At 41.1% G+C, this 19,155-nt stretch overlaps 1 protein-coding gene across 2 annotated transcripts in view; it reads right to left on the reverse strand.

The window, feature by feature from the left end:
• The window catches only part of STON2 (stonin 2), a 77,293-nt gene that overhangs the window by 7,081 nt on the left and 51,057 nt on the right, over positions 1-19,155 (reverse strand). For both annotated transcript variants that reach the window (XM_080593669.1, XM_080593670.1), the window contains one exon: positions 4,165-6,000. In XM_080593669.1, coding sequence (XP_080449795.1) covers positions 4,165-6,000 — 1,836 coding nt within the window. The remainder of the gene's footprint in view (positions 1-4,164; positions 6,001-19,155) is intronic.

The raw sequence follows: 19,155 nt of genomic DNA on the forward strand, positions 1-19,155 counted from the left end.
TGATGCAGGATTTTGAGATATTACTCATCCTGACAGGATGTGAGCACTCTGAAAAGGCTTGGGCATCACAACATCCCACCTAACTTTTAAAGTAGGCTTGTGAAAAATAAATTAACCTGGTGTAAATCCTATACCTAGAATGAGCTTGGTATTTCTAAGCAGTCTAGATAGTTTCCTCACAACTGGAAGCATCAGAAACTTCTGTCCGTGCATCAAATCCAACAGCAGTCCAGCAGAGACTGCAGAAATTACCCAACATCACAGCCGCGGTCAAATTATGAATGAGTGGATGCAGTATCAGGCAGATATAAAAACTTGGGTTCTGTAAGCACTAGAACACCATTACCTGCATTTCATCAGGATGAATTATCCTAAGCAGAGCACTGACTCAGTTGCCCTGGTTCTACAGGGGGCTAGGACCTCTCTCTGACAGCACCTCACAGCTTCTTCATAGAGCACATGCTTTTTGTGGATAAAAAGCACAGCCAACCTTCAAGGTGATCCCAGTCAAAGCGGGCTAGCAGCAGCCCCCAGTGCAGCAGCTCTGCCTCTCACTGAGAACATTGTGCCCACCCACACTGCAGGGCTTTTGCTTCTGCCCAGTTCTTGAGCTCGCTTCAACCTCTGTCATGGGACAGAGGGGTGTCACTGCACGTACCTGGGAATCACTGCAGCCTGGCACTGCATAATGAAGTTGACTAAAAATTAGTCACTTCTGGCTCAACCCCCCTGTGTTCAGAATTCACTCATTGGCAACCAACTAATAGTTAGCTTTGCTCTGATGAATTAAGTCAAATATCAAGGAATATCTGAATTTATTTTCAATTCATTTAATAACACAGTTTTTCAATAATTTAATTTCTTCCAGTAGGAGTACCCACTAACAGAAAAGACCATGCACAACACTCAGAAAAATATGGAAGTTATTCATTTAAAACAAATCAGCGTGGTAGACAACCAAGTGAACTGATTAAGAGAGCAAGTTCCACCTATAGCTCAGCTCTAGCAAAAATACTGAGCACATCAGCGTTCATCAGTGTCCTGAGTGTTAGGCACACAATGCACAACTTCTGTATTCCTTCTCTTTGCTCAACAGGCTGATTCGGTGCTCTTTCTCTAACAGACAGAGGCACTTTTCTAATAAAATCAGGAGGAAATCACCAGACTGGTTTTCTCTTGAGCCTCTTGCATCCTTGAACTACTGGCATTTCATTCTGACAATCAAGGATCTCATCATGTAATTCACAGGTACACACACTTGGGTTACTGTGATTGCAGGGAATCTGTTCCAACATCCTCTGCTGTTCCAACATGTTTGCATTACAGAATTTAATTACTCTGCTGCAGAAAGTGTAGCAGGCAGCATGCCTGGGATCCTCAGCCAAGATGGGCCAAAGTTCAAATATCCAGATCCAGACCCAGCTTAGAGGCTACAGCCCTGCCTCGTTCGAAGAGCGTTTTCCCACGATCGGCGGCTGGGTGGATGTTTTCCTAACATTCTGTTGGTGGATTGAAAAAAAATACCAACATGTGGAGCCCAGCCAGCTGCAAGTGAAGCTCTGCAAAGCCTGTAAATAGGCTTTCTTTATCAACTGCTGTGATTATATTAATTGTGAATAAGAGAAGGGCAATCAAGTTTACCAAGCTATTTTGGAAAGGATTTCAGCAATGTGCTTGGTAGAATGCAGTCCATTTGTTTCTTAGGTCAACTCATGGTCAGAGTACACACAGTTCTTCATTTGTCATATGCTTTTCCATTTCTCGTCATAAGCAGACATTTTGGCTACAAAATAATACAGACAGTGCAGATAACAAGTTCCTATAGCGAGAGTGCAAAGGGCCCCATCCCATTAGAAAGCACAAAGAGAAAACATTTGGGTAAGACAGTGAAAGCACTGAAATAATTCTTACCAAGTCAGGTGCTGGGATGCTGCAATGTGAGTGTGAGCATCTGGTGGGACCCGCTCTCCTCCCCAGCAGTGCTGTGGTACCAGCAGTCAGGGTAGGGCACAGCCAGGGCTGGTGGTGTCACTGGCTTCACGTCTACACACGTGCCCCAGGCCGTGCGGACAGCTCGTGTGGCCTCTGGAGGCGGGCTGGAGATGGGGACTGTGGCCGCACGCGGCCTTCCCCCTCAGCTGCCTGCCTCCAGCTCTGGAGTGCCAGGCACCAGAGCAGCTCCTTAGCTCTGGTGCCTCTGACGAGGAACAGGAATAAACCTCCCTAGTTCTCCCTGCTAAATCAATGGTGTCGAGTGGTTCCGTTTACATCCCTCTTTGGTTGCCATCTACTTCAAGTAAGGAAAGCTATGGAACAAGCAGAACTTTGAGAAATGTAAATAGCCCTTGAGAGGCAAGATCGGATTTAAATTACATTTAGCGTGTCCTGTCATCACCCTGGGATTCCCTCCCTCTCACATATCCTGTGTGTCCTGGCCAATACAGCGCTTGCAAGGCCTTTCCGTTCCCTGAAATTACATCTGGCCTGACCGGAGGGGTGAGGACACTCTCTTCCTCTCAGGATGTAAACAAATATTAACAGCCCTGCATTCTGCGCGGTGACACTGATGGATAGATGCTCTGTGGCAGGCCTCCAACAGCAGCGCCAAGTCTGCTTCGTTTCCCCCTGACCCAGGGTATGTATCGGCAAGCCTCACACTGGGAGAGACAACAGCAAGGAAGCGAGAGCCACAGATAAACATCTCCCTCCCGGCTGTGGTGGGTAAGGCAGCATCACCTCGTAGGATGCAACAGAGCCAGGAGTTCTGCCTCTTTTCCTGGTTTGTTCCTGGAGAGTTCTCGGGTTGTGTTAAAGTCTGAGGGCTTCGTTGTCCCAGCTGTAATGTCTATACAGTCAGTATACAGAGAGAAGATGCCACAGAAGTCCCACTTTCACAGCATCTCCTTCCCAGAGCTTATAGAGATGGCGCATTGAGATTTTCCTCACAAGCATGTTATTGCTCCTACACAGCCTGAGGTTAAATTTTCACTGCAATATTTCTCAGGTTCCCAGACTTTCTCTTCTTCTGCCCTGCACTACAGAAAGCACAGACCCCTCACTTCTGTCAGTGATATCCCTCCAAATTTGTAACCTATAGTGCAACCTGGTGTCCTTGGGCTGAAACGTGATCCAAAGGATTAGAAGATTTGGATCAATGTTTTGCTACTATAGATTAAACTCAGGAAAACAAATGTCCTTAGAAAGTGGCAGATCTGGTGCAACACTGAACTTTCTTTCAGGAAACACCAAACACAGAAACCCACCCAGTCACACAGCTACATTACTACAGCATTAATACTAAAAAGTACACTTGGTTAGTAAAAAAGTAGTTTAGATCAGACAAATCAAGAAGTAGAGTTCACTATGCATAAATATAAACCTGAATTATCTAGTTTTATTGCCCAGGATGAACAAATAGTGGGGACAACCAAAGGGAACAGTAGCTTGCTCATACTACTTGAGTGTTTAATTATTAACATGTTACAAGAAATACAAAGACTTGTGGATTTAATGCTGCTATCTTCTCTTCGGGGTTAAGCTGTGCTCACCTGTCTGCACTGATTCCAGACACATAGCCACAACCTGGCATTTGCAAAACGTTTTTTGTAATGGTTACACAATACCTTCTGTCCTCTTATGATTGTTCACTCTAGACACTTTACAGGGATTAGTTGCAGTATATGCGTCAAAATACATAGCACTGGCCCAGCGTGTTTGCAAGGCAATGGCAATGCAACGGATGGAAATGCATGGAAAATGAATCACATGTGCTGGCACTGCAGTAAATTATCTGGTCCTGTCATTCAGTCACATAGCATAGGGTCTTGCCTTTGCATGTTACCTGAATGAGCCCTGCTTTCAACAGCAGTGCTAAGCATATAGAAATGTTTGACACAGAAGTCCCATAGTGTACTCATAAAAGCAGAGACAGAAGGCATATTTTTGCATCTGGAAAATCCCAAATGTTTTTATCATTAGTAATGTTTGTAGGATGTATAAACTACTGCAATTAAGGGTAAGATAAATGCTATATGCAACAAACTGATGTTGTTTGATACACTGCGAAGAATGATTTATACCTCAGCATGTTAACCCAGTACTCCGTCTTCCAAAATACATAACTCCTTTAAGCTTACTCCTGCAGAGATTGTGTGCACCACTCACCTGAGTTTTTGTCAGGCAGTCGGTTTATCCTCCACACAATGGAGTTAAAGGCATGCTCGTATTTGGCGGTTCCCAAAGTAACTCTCATGACCGGCTCAGAACCAGACAGGCTGGTTGATCCAAAACTGGCCCCCTTGTTCACCTTGGCTTTCAAAGATTTCTCCCCCAGGACGCTCTCCCTGCGGAAGTTCTTCACCCACTCATTGGGCACGGGGTAGCGGATCATCACATTTTCGCAAGGGACCTGAGTTAAAGGGTCACGGTTGGAGGAGAACCCAGTGGACATCATCAGCCAGCTCTGCACCTCCACCTCAGCACCGTTGATGCTGGCTGCTGTCCTCAGAGTAAAAGGCAAAGTTTTCTCAGCAAAGACAGTTCGGAATCGCATCAGTTCAAACCGGCAGGCATCCAAGGGGTTGAACAGGATAATACGGGAGTTATTAAAGACATCCTCATCCACACATGAATGGAACCGACAGCTGTATAACTTAATCCACTTAGTGGTAGTAGTAGGCATAATATCCTGCCTTGCAACTATTTCATTCCCTTTGACTAGGATATCGTTAAGGCCCAGTCTGCATTCTGCCAGGCCAGAGAGGAAGCTGAGAACATAGATATGGGTCAGCACACTGTGCTGGAGAATCACACTGTCTCCTTTGGCCAAGATGCCATGAAACTCATCCCTGACATCAACAGTGATTTCTTCCTCTTGATAGTTTAGTCCCACCGTGCTCAGATCTGTTGATGAGGCTGGCAAGTTCATCAGCGTGTCCTGCACAGCACTGATGAAGCTAAGGAAGTCTTCATAGTCTGTAGTCCCAAGCTTGATGATTTGCTCTCTCTCTGCTGTGTGAGCAATGGCTGGTTTAGGCTGATACTTCTTTTTCTCCTTGTAGGTTGTGCGGTCCAACCGCACGCTGTGTATCCTTCCATTCTCATCATAGTTTTGGAGTTTGCGCTCTGAAATCTCATGATTGATTTCCAGTTTGAATTCCCGGAAAGGTTTCTCCAGTCCTTTCTCATAGAAAAGCTGTAGATATCCACTGTCAGTCAGCTTGACGTATATTGGTCCCCAGTGCCTGGATGACATAATATTCTTCTTCTCTGGGATCCTGAGCATCATTGGCCATCCATCCTTTGGCTGAGATGGTGCCAGGTTAAATAAGGTGGCATCCAGATCATAGGGCATCATGGGGTCATCATCAGGCAAGGTAGGGCTGCTCACACGATCTGGATCTCCAATCTGGAGTTGCTTCAGCTGCTCTACAGCATCTGTGTGTGTTATGCTTTTGTTTGCCTCTTGGAAGCTGATGGTATCAGGTTCTTGATGGAGAATAATGAGAGAGTCTCTTTGGCTTTTGCCTGGAGCACTGGAGACAGAAGAGCTTTTGGAACGCCTGTCTCGCTCCTCAAAGAATGAGCTGAACGGATTGATGGGTGAGGGCTGGACATCCCGAAGAGATTCATCCAGGAAGGGATTAGTAGCACTCCAAGGTGGTGTTTCAACAGAAGGCAACTTGGTTAAGGAGGAGAGATCGAGTTTTTGAATTTTGGAGAGGTCACCCAATGTGCTTTTAGGACGTTCCCTTTTCTTAAAGGATGCAGTGAGGTTAAAGTTAACATCTGGAGTCTGTGTTTCTGCAGGTGAAGTGTCTGTTTTCAAGGGAGAAAGATTCTGTGGTGAACCACTGACTTCATTGTCATCAAAAGTCACCCAGCTGGGAAAACGAACTGTGGTTGGGGTAGCAGAATGCCCATTCATGGAGGTGTTGTTCAGCTGCCAGTTGACAGCCTCCATATCTACCTCTTCATCTTCCTGGAGAGATGAGGAATTGTCTTTAAAAAAAGAGGGGAGGGGAGGAAATTTCAGCTAATTATTCTGAAGTTAGATAGTTCTCTCCACTAAAAGAAAAGCACAGTCTGCACAATAGTTTGCATGCTCAAGAAAGGCCTATTCGTACACTGGGTGAGAAAAACAGTCAAAAGACTTGGATAAAATTCTGCAGAATCAGGCAATAATTAATAAAGAAATAGATACAGCCACTTTTAAATGGACAGTTGAAGACAGAAAAGGAAAGCAGGAAGAAATTTAGAAGGAATGACAGCAATGATTGTATCTCAGCTCTCATTCCAACATAATAACCTAAAAAAGAAACAGCCCATGTGTTGTAGTGGTATTTTTAAATTTCCTTCTCTAAACTTTCACTTTTGACTTTCTTCACCTATTTTCTGTCATTTGTCTGTTTTGTTCTCATCCTTGTTCATTTTTTTTTCTTTCTGTCCCCAGTACTCTGCTTTAGAGAAGAATCTAGTGGGAAGAGGGAATGAACACTGAGGAACAGCACTTCTCCACTCCATCCCCACACGCTTGCCTGCATATTTGTTATTATGACAAAAACACATGGGGATATGGTGAAGGCACCATAAAAGATGCCTAGGTGGCATTTTTACCCTAGATGTGTTCAGCAAAGATGCTTTGTGGCTTGCACAGTGGGAAACAGTCTAACAGTCCTTGGATGTCTCTGTAAAAACCCTTGGAGAAGCTGTGATCTAGAAACTTACATTAGGATACAGTTTAGACTTGTATTGTGGAAGCTGTCCTCACCCCCTGTCAGGACATGGCACCCTTTACACTTTTCTCCTTGTCTTGGGCTCTGCCAAGACACCTCCCCAGAAGCCAGCATCATACTGTGCTATTTCAGCCTCAGCTCTTTCTGGAGGAGATAGCTGCAGCAATAATAAGGTGTTTTCCAAAACGACCATCATTTCTCAGAGTTCAGAGTTTAAAGTCTTTTTTTTCCTGTTTTCTTCCCACTGGGCTGATTAATCAAGAGTAGTCCTCAAAATGAGCAGTCTACGGGTTATTATAATTGTGAATTTTATATGAAGAAGAATGAAAACAATTTATTTTTCAAGCCACATAATAACAAAGCAATAACAAGAACAGATAGCTTCTACAGACTATCCATACATTAGAAAGCGTATTGGACAAGAAGTGGCACTATCTCAGTTTCTCAGATTTTCTTCTCAGCTCTGTCCTTTCACTCCTAGCTTTGCACAATGCCTAGCTGTAGTCCCTGCTGCTAGTTGCACCACTGGGTGTAGCACTGGGTCCTTTATTCATTACGTTTTGCCACAAGACTATAAATAGATCTGTGGGTTAAAGAAAAAAAAAAAAAAAAGATTGTCTCCACAACCACACCCTAAAGTGAGCAACAGAAAATACTAAGAAAAAGCCACCAAGACTAGTCTAATGTTGTTCTGATCCTCAGGTCCACACCAATACCTTCTATGATGTCTCATGCCTTTCCAGTGTTTTGGTCATCAAGCATGTAGTTTTCTGAAGCAAAGCAAAAGCAATAGAAGGATGTGATAAGAAAGTCACATTCTTGTTTTTTTATGGTATTTCTGGGAAAACATTAATTTCTTTTGGACTTCAAATAGTCCTGTGTTAACAACATCAGGGTTTCTAAAGAGTATTAAGAAATTCTTATTTTTTTTTTAATTATTCAGAACCTCTTCCCTGCCTGAAGTTATAATTTTCCCCTTTCCTGTATCTTAACTTTTGAATTGCAGAAACCAAGTACAACTCCACAGAAGTATTAACACTTCAGGTAAATTTGAGAGAGGCAGAGGAGCAGACCTTCTTTAGAGTCCATATAAAAGAACACATAAAATTCACCTGAAAACATTTCTTTATAAATCAAAGAAGTTTTATAAAATAATTTTTTTGCTGTTTGTTTTGATTGAGATGCCCAGAAATACCACATTAAATGAAGATGGTTTTGTAAATGTAAGCATTTGCATAATTTTATTTTATAGAAAAATCAATAAACTGTTATTTGAATTGGTATATGGAAGTATCGAATCTGGGAACTGAAATAATCTTTCTTTCTCAAACTAAAATCAAAAGTACACTCTTCTGCTGCCAAAGAGCCATATGGTTGGGTTTACAAATATTTGAAGATTACAGAAGTGGTTCTAGAAAAGACAGTTTTTTAGCTTTGTCTGTAAGAATATGACTAATGGCAGGGACATAAAAATAATAATATCCTAATGCAGCTAAGCATCCGAAGTTCTCTCTTTGGAGGGCTAGATGAAACAGTGTGTATATCCCAAGAGAAATAGTGGAACCACTGCTGCGAAGGCAAATTATCTACCTCACGGTGAAAAATCCTGACATTGCCAGGCATTGGCTTAGACAACGATTTGAGGTTTTTCTCATCTTGACTTTTGATGAGTTCCTGAACACAGATGATAATGTTTAAAGCACAGATGTCCTTCAATCTGGCCACACACCAGTAGTTCTGTGAGAGGGCACTTCAGAAAGCAATTCCTCAGATGACCAGCTAAGCTCATTGTTTTACTGCTCTGCTTTCTTAAGTATTCTTAAAATTCCTTCCTAGAAAATAAATCAAGAAGATGGCTTGCTGACAGAGTGCAAACAGTCTTGCACCCAGAGAGTGGCTCCTAACTAAGAAGGGTTAGATCTGCATTAAAAAAAAAAAAAAAAAAAAGGAAGAAGTGACCAAAACAGAGCTTGTGTTTTTTCCTTCTTGATTGACCGATTTTGCTTTCCTAAGCAAATGACTTTGAAATCTATCTCCCTTTCCAGTGTGCATCTTCTATGTGTCTCTGCTTCATTCTCTCACCTATGGGGTGCCTCCAACGAGCACTGGCTGTGCCTTACTACATACATGCCTGAACATCATTAAGACACTATTAACTAATTTGCAAACTTAAATTTCTGGAGAGCAATAAAATGCCAAGCAGCATCACAAATTTTTTTTTTGTTTGTTTTCCATCCAAAAGCCTCCTAATGTTTAGTTGGCTTTACAAGTGTTCAGTAGCAAAATGTTTAATCATTTTCATTACATAAACTGGAAAACTGTATTACGTTATAATGAATGTCAAACATTTCACTATGATCAATCTCTTGTGACTGACTACAAGGAAAGATGGCTTTGGTTCTCTCTATTGCTTCATCTTTTCGTTTTTTTGAGGCCCACATCACCAGGTGGTATCACCTTACTTATGACTGGGGCAAAGGCATACATGCAGCTGTTAGAGGACATTGATACCTTGCAAACCATTTGTGAGAGAAACATGCTCCAGAAGTAGGAAGATCTGAAGGCACTACAGACGTGTCAAACAAAGGCAGATAAAATTACTACTTTAAGGAATGGATTTGAGCAAACTCCTGGATTTTCAAATCTCAAAGTACTTGTCTATTCTGCCTCTTGACAGAAATTAGCTTGGAGCTTCATGGTGTGCCTATTTCTGTTACCTGAATAAATTAATTTACGTGTAACTGAGATAGCTCTATTTAACACTTCAGTCCGCAGCACAGGCATGCCCTCAGTACGGTCACCGCTTCCAATGGGTATGCTCTTTGTTAATGGAGATGACACCCTCAAACAAGGTAAGCATTTCTAAGTTTTCTGTTGGCATAGCTCAATCTATTCTAGGACTCTTGCTGGGAAATAATGCAAACAAAGGCAGTCGTATACAGCAGACAGCACTTCAGAGTTGGCCTTTAAAGATCAGCCAGGCCAAGAGGATGCCAATTGCAAAAACTGCAATCTCTGTATCCTAAGCAATGATAGAAAAGCAGAAAGTGCAGAGAAACAGAATCTGGGAGATACTACAGTACCCAGCACATTTCTAGGACTTCCAGACACTATTGGGCATGTCACAATTTTAGTCTAGAAGGAAAAGTCCCAGTTCTTCCAATATGCAATCATTAAACTCCTGTCTAATATCTCAAGACAATTAAAAATGGGTAGTTTATGTCCTGAAAAGGTTCACGCAAGTTTTTTCTAAAATCTAAATAAAGCACCTGTCATGCCAAATTTTGTCTGAAATGACTACGCTTACCTCACACAGCGTAAGTGTGCAAATACCACATACGTTATAAACCTATAAATTGGTTCATCAGATATTTCTGTTTTTTCTATGCACTTGTGAAGTGTTTCAAGTTTGGCACACACTATGAACCTAGGCCTGCTTTAGCAAGCTTTCCTGTTTATCACAGCTCTGCAAATGGCAGAGAGTCAAATGTGTTACTGCTGCAGCCATCAGTCTAAATTTCTCTAGCAATGTCACTAAACAAGGCTACGGTACAAAAGCACCATGGAATTTATCTGTAAGAATCTGCAACCCAAAGCACCAAAGGTGTCTTGTCAAAGGGAAGTTACTACCTGTTGATTTGCCCAGAGGATACGATATCCCTGTGAGAATAACAGTTATTACCTCCATATGTTTCCTGTGTAACTATGCTATCAATCAGCACATGGTAACATTCAGGGAGTACTTAGAAATGTTCTCTCCCAGCTTGCAGGACACTGTCCAAGAGATACACAATAGACTTTGGAGGCAGGAGAAGAGGCAATCACCCCTTCACGGGTTAGGACTACGGGGAGGGGTCAGAAAGCCTTGAACCCTTTGAGCACCAACACCCAACAGGCTGGATGGGATGTTTTGTAAATGTTTCTGCAGATTTTGGGTGTCTCTGCAAGATCTGATGTGTGGAAGATGTCTCTGCAAGATCTGATGTGTGGAAGAGATGAGTGCCCTCTACTGCCCTCTACTCCGTGCCCTCTACTGCTGCTGCTGAACACACCACATACAAAATTTCACAGCAATCTGGTTCTTCAGTTTGTTAAACTGTCAATTAAAAGTCATGTTTTTAACTTGATACTTTACAGCATAGCTAAGAAGTGTTTCAAAATGATCACAGACCGAGTAACCAGCAGGTGCAAGATGAAAGACCCAAGTCACAGACCTGCTCTCTATGGTTCCCTTTCTTATTCTTCCTCCTCCCACCCAACAGGCTACTCAGATGATGTTGAATGGATTCATCCATAGATAACTTTTCAGTTCACCATACTCTGTCATATTCTATCACTACATCTGTTTGAACTTGGGTATCTAAATGTAGGCCATGTAAATTGATGGCCTGATTAAACCTAGTGTCATTCTATCCCAAATCTGCAGCAGTTCTAATCTCAAGTACTAAACGGTTTGTTCCCAGCAGTGGGTTAATGACTACTTAAATATGATTCCTCTTGCTCGGTTAACTATTGCAAATTCATCACAAGTCTTAGAAGAAGTTTAATCATTAAAAGAAGTTAAATCATCTGAAGTTACAAAGAAGCTATGTCACAGAGCTTCCAGCTCTATTTAAAATACAATGAATTTCATCTCTGCTCAATTAATTCAGCCCCATGAGTCTCTAATCTTTATAAGAATTGCTATATTTCATTTTAAATGTAAGCCATCACGCAGATACTAAACTGAAGATGAAATACAAGCAGATTATGATTCAGCCTCTCACAGCTGGATTGCACCAGCCCTCATACTGCAAGGAAGCTGCTGAAAAGGACCATCTTCCATGTGCCACCCTACAGGACCCAAGAAGTCAGCATTGCTTTTATGGACTTTGTTGATACTTCGACATTTCCTTATTATTCTATATCTACAGAAACTTACAGATTTATGGGAAGGTAGGAATACTGCACTTCAGGCACTGGTGCTTGCTGTGCTTCATTGCCTTTGAATTATTTGCCTCGTGTCTCCTCCGCTGACACCGGCTCTTGCTACTTAGAGAGGGAAGAGAACATCTTCCCAGCAGCTGAGCCTGACGTAGCTGTTGGGTCTATCTAATATCAGACTACCCATAGAACAGTGGTAGTTGCAGCTGGAAGCTTCACTGCAACCAGCTGTGCGTGACGCTACCTGAGGGCCTTTTTTGTCTCACTTGTTTTCCTTTCCTCTGCTTGTCTTCACTCAATTGAAGAAATTCATTAAGCTTGAAATTCAATCAGCACCCTGTCATTATACCTTGAGTACTGAAAATGTTCAAGGTAACAAAATTAGTTTACAACTTAGAACTTTCTGGCACGATTTAATTTAACAATACTCAATATTTTCATTGTGTTATATTTATCGAGTAGTTAAACTCTGACTTATGAAACAAAGCTCAAACATTTCAGACATGGTACAGAATAACTGGAACAATATTTCAGCAACTCAAAATCTATGTACAGTTAATTCCACTTTTCCTTCTACAGATCTCTCAGGTATGCCACCTGCCCTCAGGTATCACTGGAGCTTTGTAAAAGTTTCTTACAAAGCAGCCTGCAGCCTGTACTACTCAGTAAATTAGATAACCAGAATGGATCTGTGTAGTCTTAAAACAAAACCAAGTATCTCTAACACACCTAGTGCACAAAACTGGTATATTAGATACCTACGGCAGATAGCTATAGTTAGAAAATGTGTTTTCCAAATATACTGTTCAGGTTTTAGTCTGAAAACACTTAGAATTTGTACTAACACTCTTAGAAAGAATTACATGTAGTGTACAATAAACCATAACTTATCGAGAAATCACCAAAACATTGCACCAAAAATAAGATGTGTAGTTGTGAAATAAAATTGCCTGTGTGCCTGAGGCCACAGCAAGCAGAGGAAAGATGAAGTCTCCAAATAATACATTTATCACTTCAACAGTAGATTCCAAATTAGACATAGTTCATGCAGGTCACGGATAAGGTTGTTAGTGTCTTGAGGAAACTGTTAGATCTTCACGTCAGGTAGGAATTACATGATGACTTTTTAAACTTTGGGATTTAGTTTCTAAAATGGTGGGTCACGCCAAAGATTCTGAAAAACTGTAAAACACTTAAGTATTAACTCTGATCCTAAAGATATATTGGTATTTCTTCTCAAACAAGGTACCAGGTCAGTTCCTTCCTACAAAGGAATAAAAAGTAGATATAGATACTCACTATAAGCATTTACATTACCAAGGAAAATTCTTACTAATTTAAATTGTTTATTAGCTTTAACTTTTGGGATTCACTAGAGGAAAAATGTGAAAGTAGAAGACAGAGGTGGCAAAAGGGCCTAACGCTTTGAAGAAATTAAAAAAAAAAGTATATATTATCGTTCATGAACTGAATTCATTTCAAGCGAGCACCCAACTTCTCTGAAAAGTTTTCCTTGCTTTGCATTGTTCTTCCTTCCTTACACAACACAGCACAAACAACTGCAGTTAGAGACCATCTACAAAAGATTTTAAATCTTTATTGCAATCTCAATAAACATTAGCAACATTAAAGCTTCACGTAAACATTATTTATCATTATTACAGCTTTTGCCAACACATTTATATGTTTATTGATTAAGAGTTTAAAATCCTGGCTGAAGTTCATATCCAAGCCTTTTGCCTCCTGGATATATGAGAAGAACACTAGCTATTTCATCAAAGCCTGATGAAACTGTCACTGCCCAGTCCCTATAGGGCCTCTATCAGTCGCTCTCAAGACTGTGGGAAGAAGAAGATAATACTGTAGTGGAAGAATTTTCTGGTATTAGAAAGCTAAACATATTTGAAAGTTCCTTAAATTAAATGTTATCAGGGAGATGAGAGCAATGCAACTAATTTAGCTACAATTTGCCTCATAAAATCACAGATGACTATCGGCTATCTCAAACTAGTTAGCAGCAATAAAGAATTCTAAAAGGGAACAAAACTTTCTAGAGATAGCTAGAAGACGTTACTTACTTTAGGAAAATGAATTATTTATCACTGTGAAGCAGGTTTCTTTGCTTTTTTTTTTTTTTTTCCTTCAGTAAAAAAGGCTACTTTGCAGAGAAAGCGGAGCTCTTCTCTTCCACATGTGAAACAGTGGTAGGGAATGGGCCCAAAAACTCTTCCAGAAAAGAAAGCTGTTTCATTTAAACCCTTCTGAGAGCCACAGATCTGGAAAGCACACGCTTTTCCTGAAGATCAGTTCATGTGCTTCCATTAGCTGGCCAGAAGGTGGTACATTAAGACTAATATAATTAGAGGAAGTCTTTAAGATCTTTACAAGATTTAGACAAGTCAACGTCTGTTCACAGAGTTCACGATATATATGTGGCATAATACCATGGATTTATGACTAGGAATCATTTGAGCCAAGTTATGAACAGATCTTAGATAAGTGGTGGAAAGAACATTTAAAAAATAAATAAATTTGTTTTTCCTTAGAACTTATTTCTATTAAACAAACACAATATACTCATAAAGTAAACACATTAGCAACTAAGCATACATGCATGATTCATGAACTATTACAAAGAAACTTCATTTCCACCCTTGAAGACACAGCACGGATGCGACTTGCATATTTTTACCACTCTGTCATCTAGCTTTGTTCTCAGCAAGGTGTGCTCAGTCCAGAGGTTACCAAGACTATGACTACACCCCAGTCTTAGCCATTATTGCTACCAGTGGAATACTTAGGCTCCCAGTTGGACTAGGCTGAACAAAGCCTAGCCAAATGTATATGAGGGGACAGAGCAGAACTGGGAAATACAAAGCCAAATGTGGTCCAACAGAGGCATCAATCTGAGAATGACAGGTTTTCTGGAGAAGAATGAATTACTTTACGCTTTTTTTTTTTTAATCCAAAAGAAGAAAAAGGAACAAATGAGAACCACGGAAGACACAGGCATGACATTTTTAAAAAGCAGTTCCTTTCAAAGTGTGTTGGCTAAGATAATTGACGACAGTTTGCCTCTAAGCGTACTTTGGACTTTGCTTCTACCCACAGAGGTCTACTTCCCTCTCTGAGTTCAATCTCAGCAGTGCATACACTTCAGTAGTGCAACTGGTACTGAGTGAGAACATGGAGCTTGTGGAGCAATACTCTGAGTGCTAATAAGGAAAAAGAAAGCTACTGGTAGCCCAAGAAGTTTCAGGAAGTTTGTGATATTTGTTAAGCAGAACAAATTGGTAGCCAGTCCTAAAAATGCAAAGACAATCCCACTCGATGTTGCAGGAGCTGATGGCAGCGTGTGTCGAACAAGCTCTCTTTCCAAAGAGCAGTTATGTAAGTCTCTTGTATGCAGACAATAAGGCACACCATTGTGTTGTATTTTTACATGCAATATGTGATGGACTGGTAACAAAATGCAAAGGTCTGCAAACCTCTTACATTCCGTCTTCAGAGCTTGAGATAGTACCATGCAAGATAAGCCTGATATTTGCAGTGGCAGACTGCAAGCAGAAATGTGCCAGCTGATGGATCCTCTCAGAGTTTGGTGTCCCACTACACAACATAACCTCTGACTACAGTGCAACACACTGTCTCATTTATTAAGTTATGGGACCAAAAAACAGTTGCATTATTGTATAAACGTGGGTGTCTGAGTGCTTCTGTTGAATATATACAATAAATGTTTCCATACCCTTAGGAAAATCAGAGGTAGGAGACCATTATGTGCACTAGATGTCTGAAACAGGTTTGCTACTGCCAGTCCATCTGTTCAGAAACTGTCCTGGTAGCATCCACAGATGGTAACACCAGTTGAGGACAACTTAGTAGTCAGTATGAAATAGCTGGCTGACCTCTGGTGTCTAGCTGGGCAGTTCCTGTATCACTGAAGCCAGGTATCTGCCCAGTACAGTGCTGATTCTCTTGCAAAAAAAGGTCAGTACATAGTCAAATAAACCTGTACCAGTGCTCAATTCACTGCTTACAAAAATGAACAGTGATGTCCAAATCTGCACATCATTTTGGAGGAGGCAGGACAATGTAAATCAGGGAGGGAAGGGATATGTTTTGTTTAATGACTGATATAAAATGGTACAAAAGTAAAATTTGTATTTACATACAAAGATTTCAATCTCTTAACTGCAGAGAAAAAAATGAAGGGGCAAAGAGGAGAAAAACCAGACATTTGTATTTTACATCTTCAGAACGCATTATTGCCCAATGCTTTTGGCTCCCCACAACATTTAAAAATAGTAGCACTAACTTCCTGATTCCTGCACCCAAGGCATTTCCCAGGATCGAGTTTTATATTATATCAAGTCAGCAGCTCAGACTCTGTCTGCCAGATTTGTCTACATATCTCTGGTTATCCGGGCAAGAGGTAATCTCATGTTTATACACTGCTGCTACTCTGAGCAATATCAAAATGATTTACAAATTATGCCACTGCTGTTATTATTAAAAAAAAAAAGAAAAAAAGACACGTTTCCCAATTGCTAATGTAAGGCTCTGTGTAAACTTAAACTTCAGCCATGTGTTTTAATAATTTAGTTACCTGATTAACTGCAAAGACAGATTTATTCCATAAACGGGGTTCCATTAAGCAACATAACCTCTGATTGCAAAGCAGCACACTCTGGTCTCATCTATATCCACAGCAACATAGCTGATACATGTAAGTTTGGGAAGTTAACAGTGCTCTACTTCTGCCTGAAGCTTATGCTAGTATTTTTCCCCCTCTAATTTATGCAAACATTTTTTTTTTGTTTGTCTGTTTTAAAGTACAGAGAAGGACATATAACTATGTGCAGGTAGGCAGCTTTGCCAGTCCTTCCTGACTGAAAGCATGCAGGACCTCCAGGCTACAGTGCAGTTTTATGAATTAACATATGAGGTGCTCATTGCAAATGTCATAGCAGCTATAGCAAAGTCATGTGCAGGTTTTTAGTTTGTTTGTTTGTTTTTAATTCCAAGAGGGATTTTTGCCACTTAACAGAAAGGACTGAAGGAGACTAGCTGGAAATAGTGTGAGGAAACAGCCTGATCTGTCTGTAATGCCTGATCCATGTAGATGTCACTGAGGATCTACCAAAGCAACACCTCCGCCCTCAACAAATGGTGATAATTACAGGTGCGTGAGAAGCAGCATGATGCAAAGGATATGATACAGGGATGGGCTGCAAAAGGCCTAGGTGGCAATCTAACTATGTGATTGTCCAAGTGACCTTCAATAAGCAATTTATGCCTTCTGTTCTGCAAGTTTTCTCTCGCTGGCAAAGCAAAAATATTAGTATAATGGAAAGTGTTACTGGCCATTGTCAAGTTTCTTTAATGAATAGATCATAAATCATATTAAAGCTTGTGGGCTTTCTAGGTACCTTGCAGGATAAATTGAATAAGCAAGGGAATTCCTTTAGGGAATAAGATAACTGGAGACAGTAGAAGCTATAGCCCATGGCTGAGCAAAACTGAACTCATGCATGCCATGCCAAAGCATTTCCTTGTGCACTGGCTACTTGTGCACAGATATACCTACTGCGTGCAAGTAGGTGTATCTGGATGTAAGCAAATAGAAAGGTGGAGAAGCTGCAGTAAGTATATGGCTTTGGGACCAAAGGCGGGATGCTTAAGTACAGGACTGTCTGTGAACTGAAAGGAGAAATTTGCTTCCTACTTTTGTTCCTCCCTGAGGCTGAGAAGCAGAGCACTGCCCACAGTACTTACAAGCAAGAAGTATTCCACCAAAAATATGGGAGGTAAGCCAAAATGGACTCTAGTACCAGTCAGCAATACACTCTCCTGAGATACACTCTCAGCATGACAAATGCTATTTGTTTGAAGGGGAGAGAGTATATGGCATGGCTCCCTCTGCCAAGACTGACCTAATATTAACTGGGGAAAAATTGATCACAATTAGAAAGAATACCTTTTATTGGGTCTTGATGGTGATAATTTGGAAATTATCATATGAATTAGTGATTTAAAATTTAGTCATTTTTGAAAGCATCTGCCTTGCAGAATTTTGGAACAGTAGAAATTATGTTCTGGCAGACATGTTATTACACAGCAACAAAATACATAAAATATCCCTATCTTTTTGTTAGAAAAACAAACAAACCAACCAACCAATTTCCTGCCTGATTTTGCTTTGGGTAGACAGCAAGGAGCAGGACAAAGAAAGGCCTAAGACACTAAGATCAAGTGGTCAGGCGGCTGGAGAACATTTATAAAATAGGAAGAGATTTGGGAACTTTTCCAGGATTGTGAGGTGAGCATGTGGCTGCTCCTCACCCTGTGGTGGTAAGGGCACAAGGACTGTTCACATCTGCTCTTTTAAACTGTGTGCCTGAAAGACCTAAATATTTGCTGAGACAGAAATTGGGATGACAAAAGTAGGGCCTATGGAGCTGCTCAGAGATCCCCAACAAGAAAAGCTTTGCATTGAGTGAAAATACTGAGAGAAACCCTCAAGTTTCCAAGCAGTACAGAGACTTGGAAAGCAAATTCTTGCTGTATTAGTTACTGAAATGTGCTTGTTACAGTCAGATAGGTACCACTTTATTTCAGAAATAAACTACAAGTTTGTCCCCAGAATTTTTAATAAGCTTGCTTCTTGCTGAAGCAGTTGCAGGGTTGAGTAGGGCCTCTGCAGAGACAATTTTCACCTCCTGAGACCTTTAAAGATGTGTTTTGGATATATGCTGAGCACGAATGTTTTAGGGAGACAGGCCACAAGAAGAAGAAATATTCCCACTTGTGGTAACCCAACTTTACCCTCCTTTACTGTGTGTGACACTTAAAAGACTCACTCTCATTTTTTGTCCATCCAGAAAATTTATAGTGTTATTACAAGGGCTGCCTTGGAAAGTATTTCTAACAGCATGGTTGTATCAGCAACCACAGTTCACGTCTGCCCTGCCAGGCTGACAACCACACGAAGACAACCTCAGCCAACTCTGGAAACAAATGGAGCTGATCCAGCTCACCCTTCATATATGCATAATGCAAGGATTCCCAAGGATGACAGAAGATACAGGAAACAAGTCAGCACGTTCATCTAAATATATGTTAGTTAACTGCTCCTGGTGTAAGGCAGGACTCAGTTTTAGAGTCCTGTTACCATCCCGTGATACAATCAACACTTCATCTCCAACCTCGAGGCAGCTGCCGACCACTCCAGGAGGCTATTAGGAGGGAATGGCTGGTTTTGAGACGTACTGCTCTGATTGATGAGGCCATTCCCCCCTTTACACACTCACCTGGTCCAGGTCTGGGACTCCCTTAGCACGGCCTTTTCCTTCAGCCCAGGCTCCCACTGTAAAGGCCCAGCTGTTGTGCAGCTACTCACAATTGCAGGAAATTAACAGAATCCAGTACTGGGCTATTATCTTTCTTATGTCATCTGAAGTTTTGTTTTTCCCTTTTGTGTGTGAGAAGCCACCAC

Source organism: Anser brachyrhynchus, assembly GCF_964034855.1.
Source record: "Anser brachyrhynchus genome assembly, chromosome: 5".
In the NCBI taxonomy this organism is placed as follows: Eukaryota; Metazoa; Chordata; class Aves; order Anseriformes; family Anatidae; genus Anser; species Anser brachyrhynchus.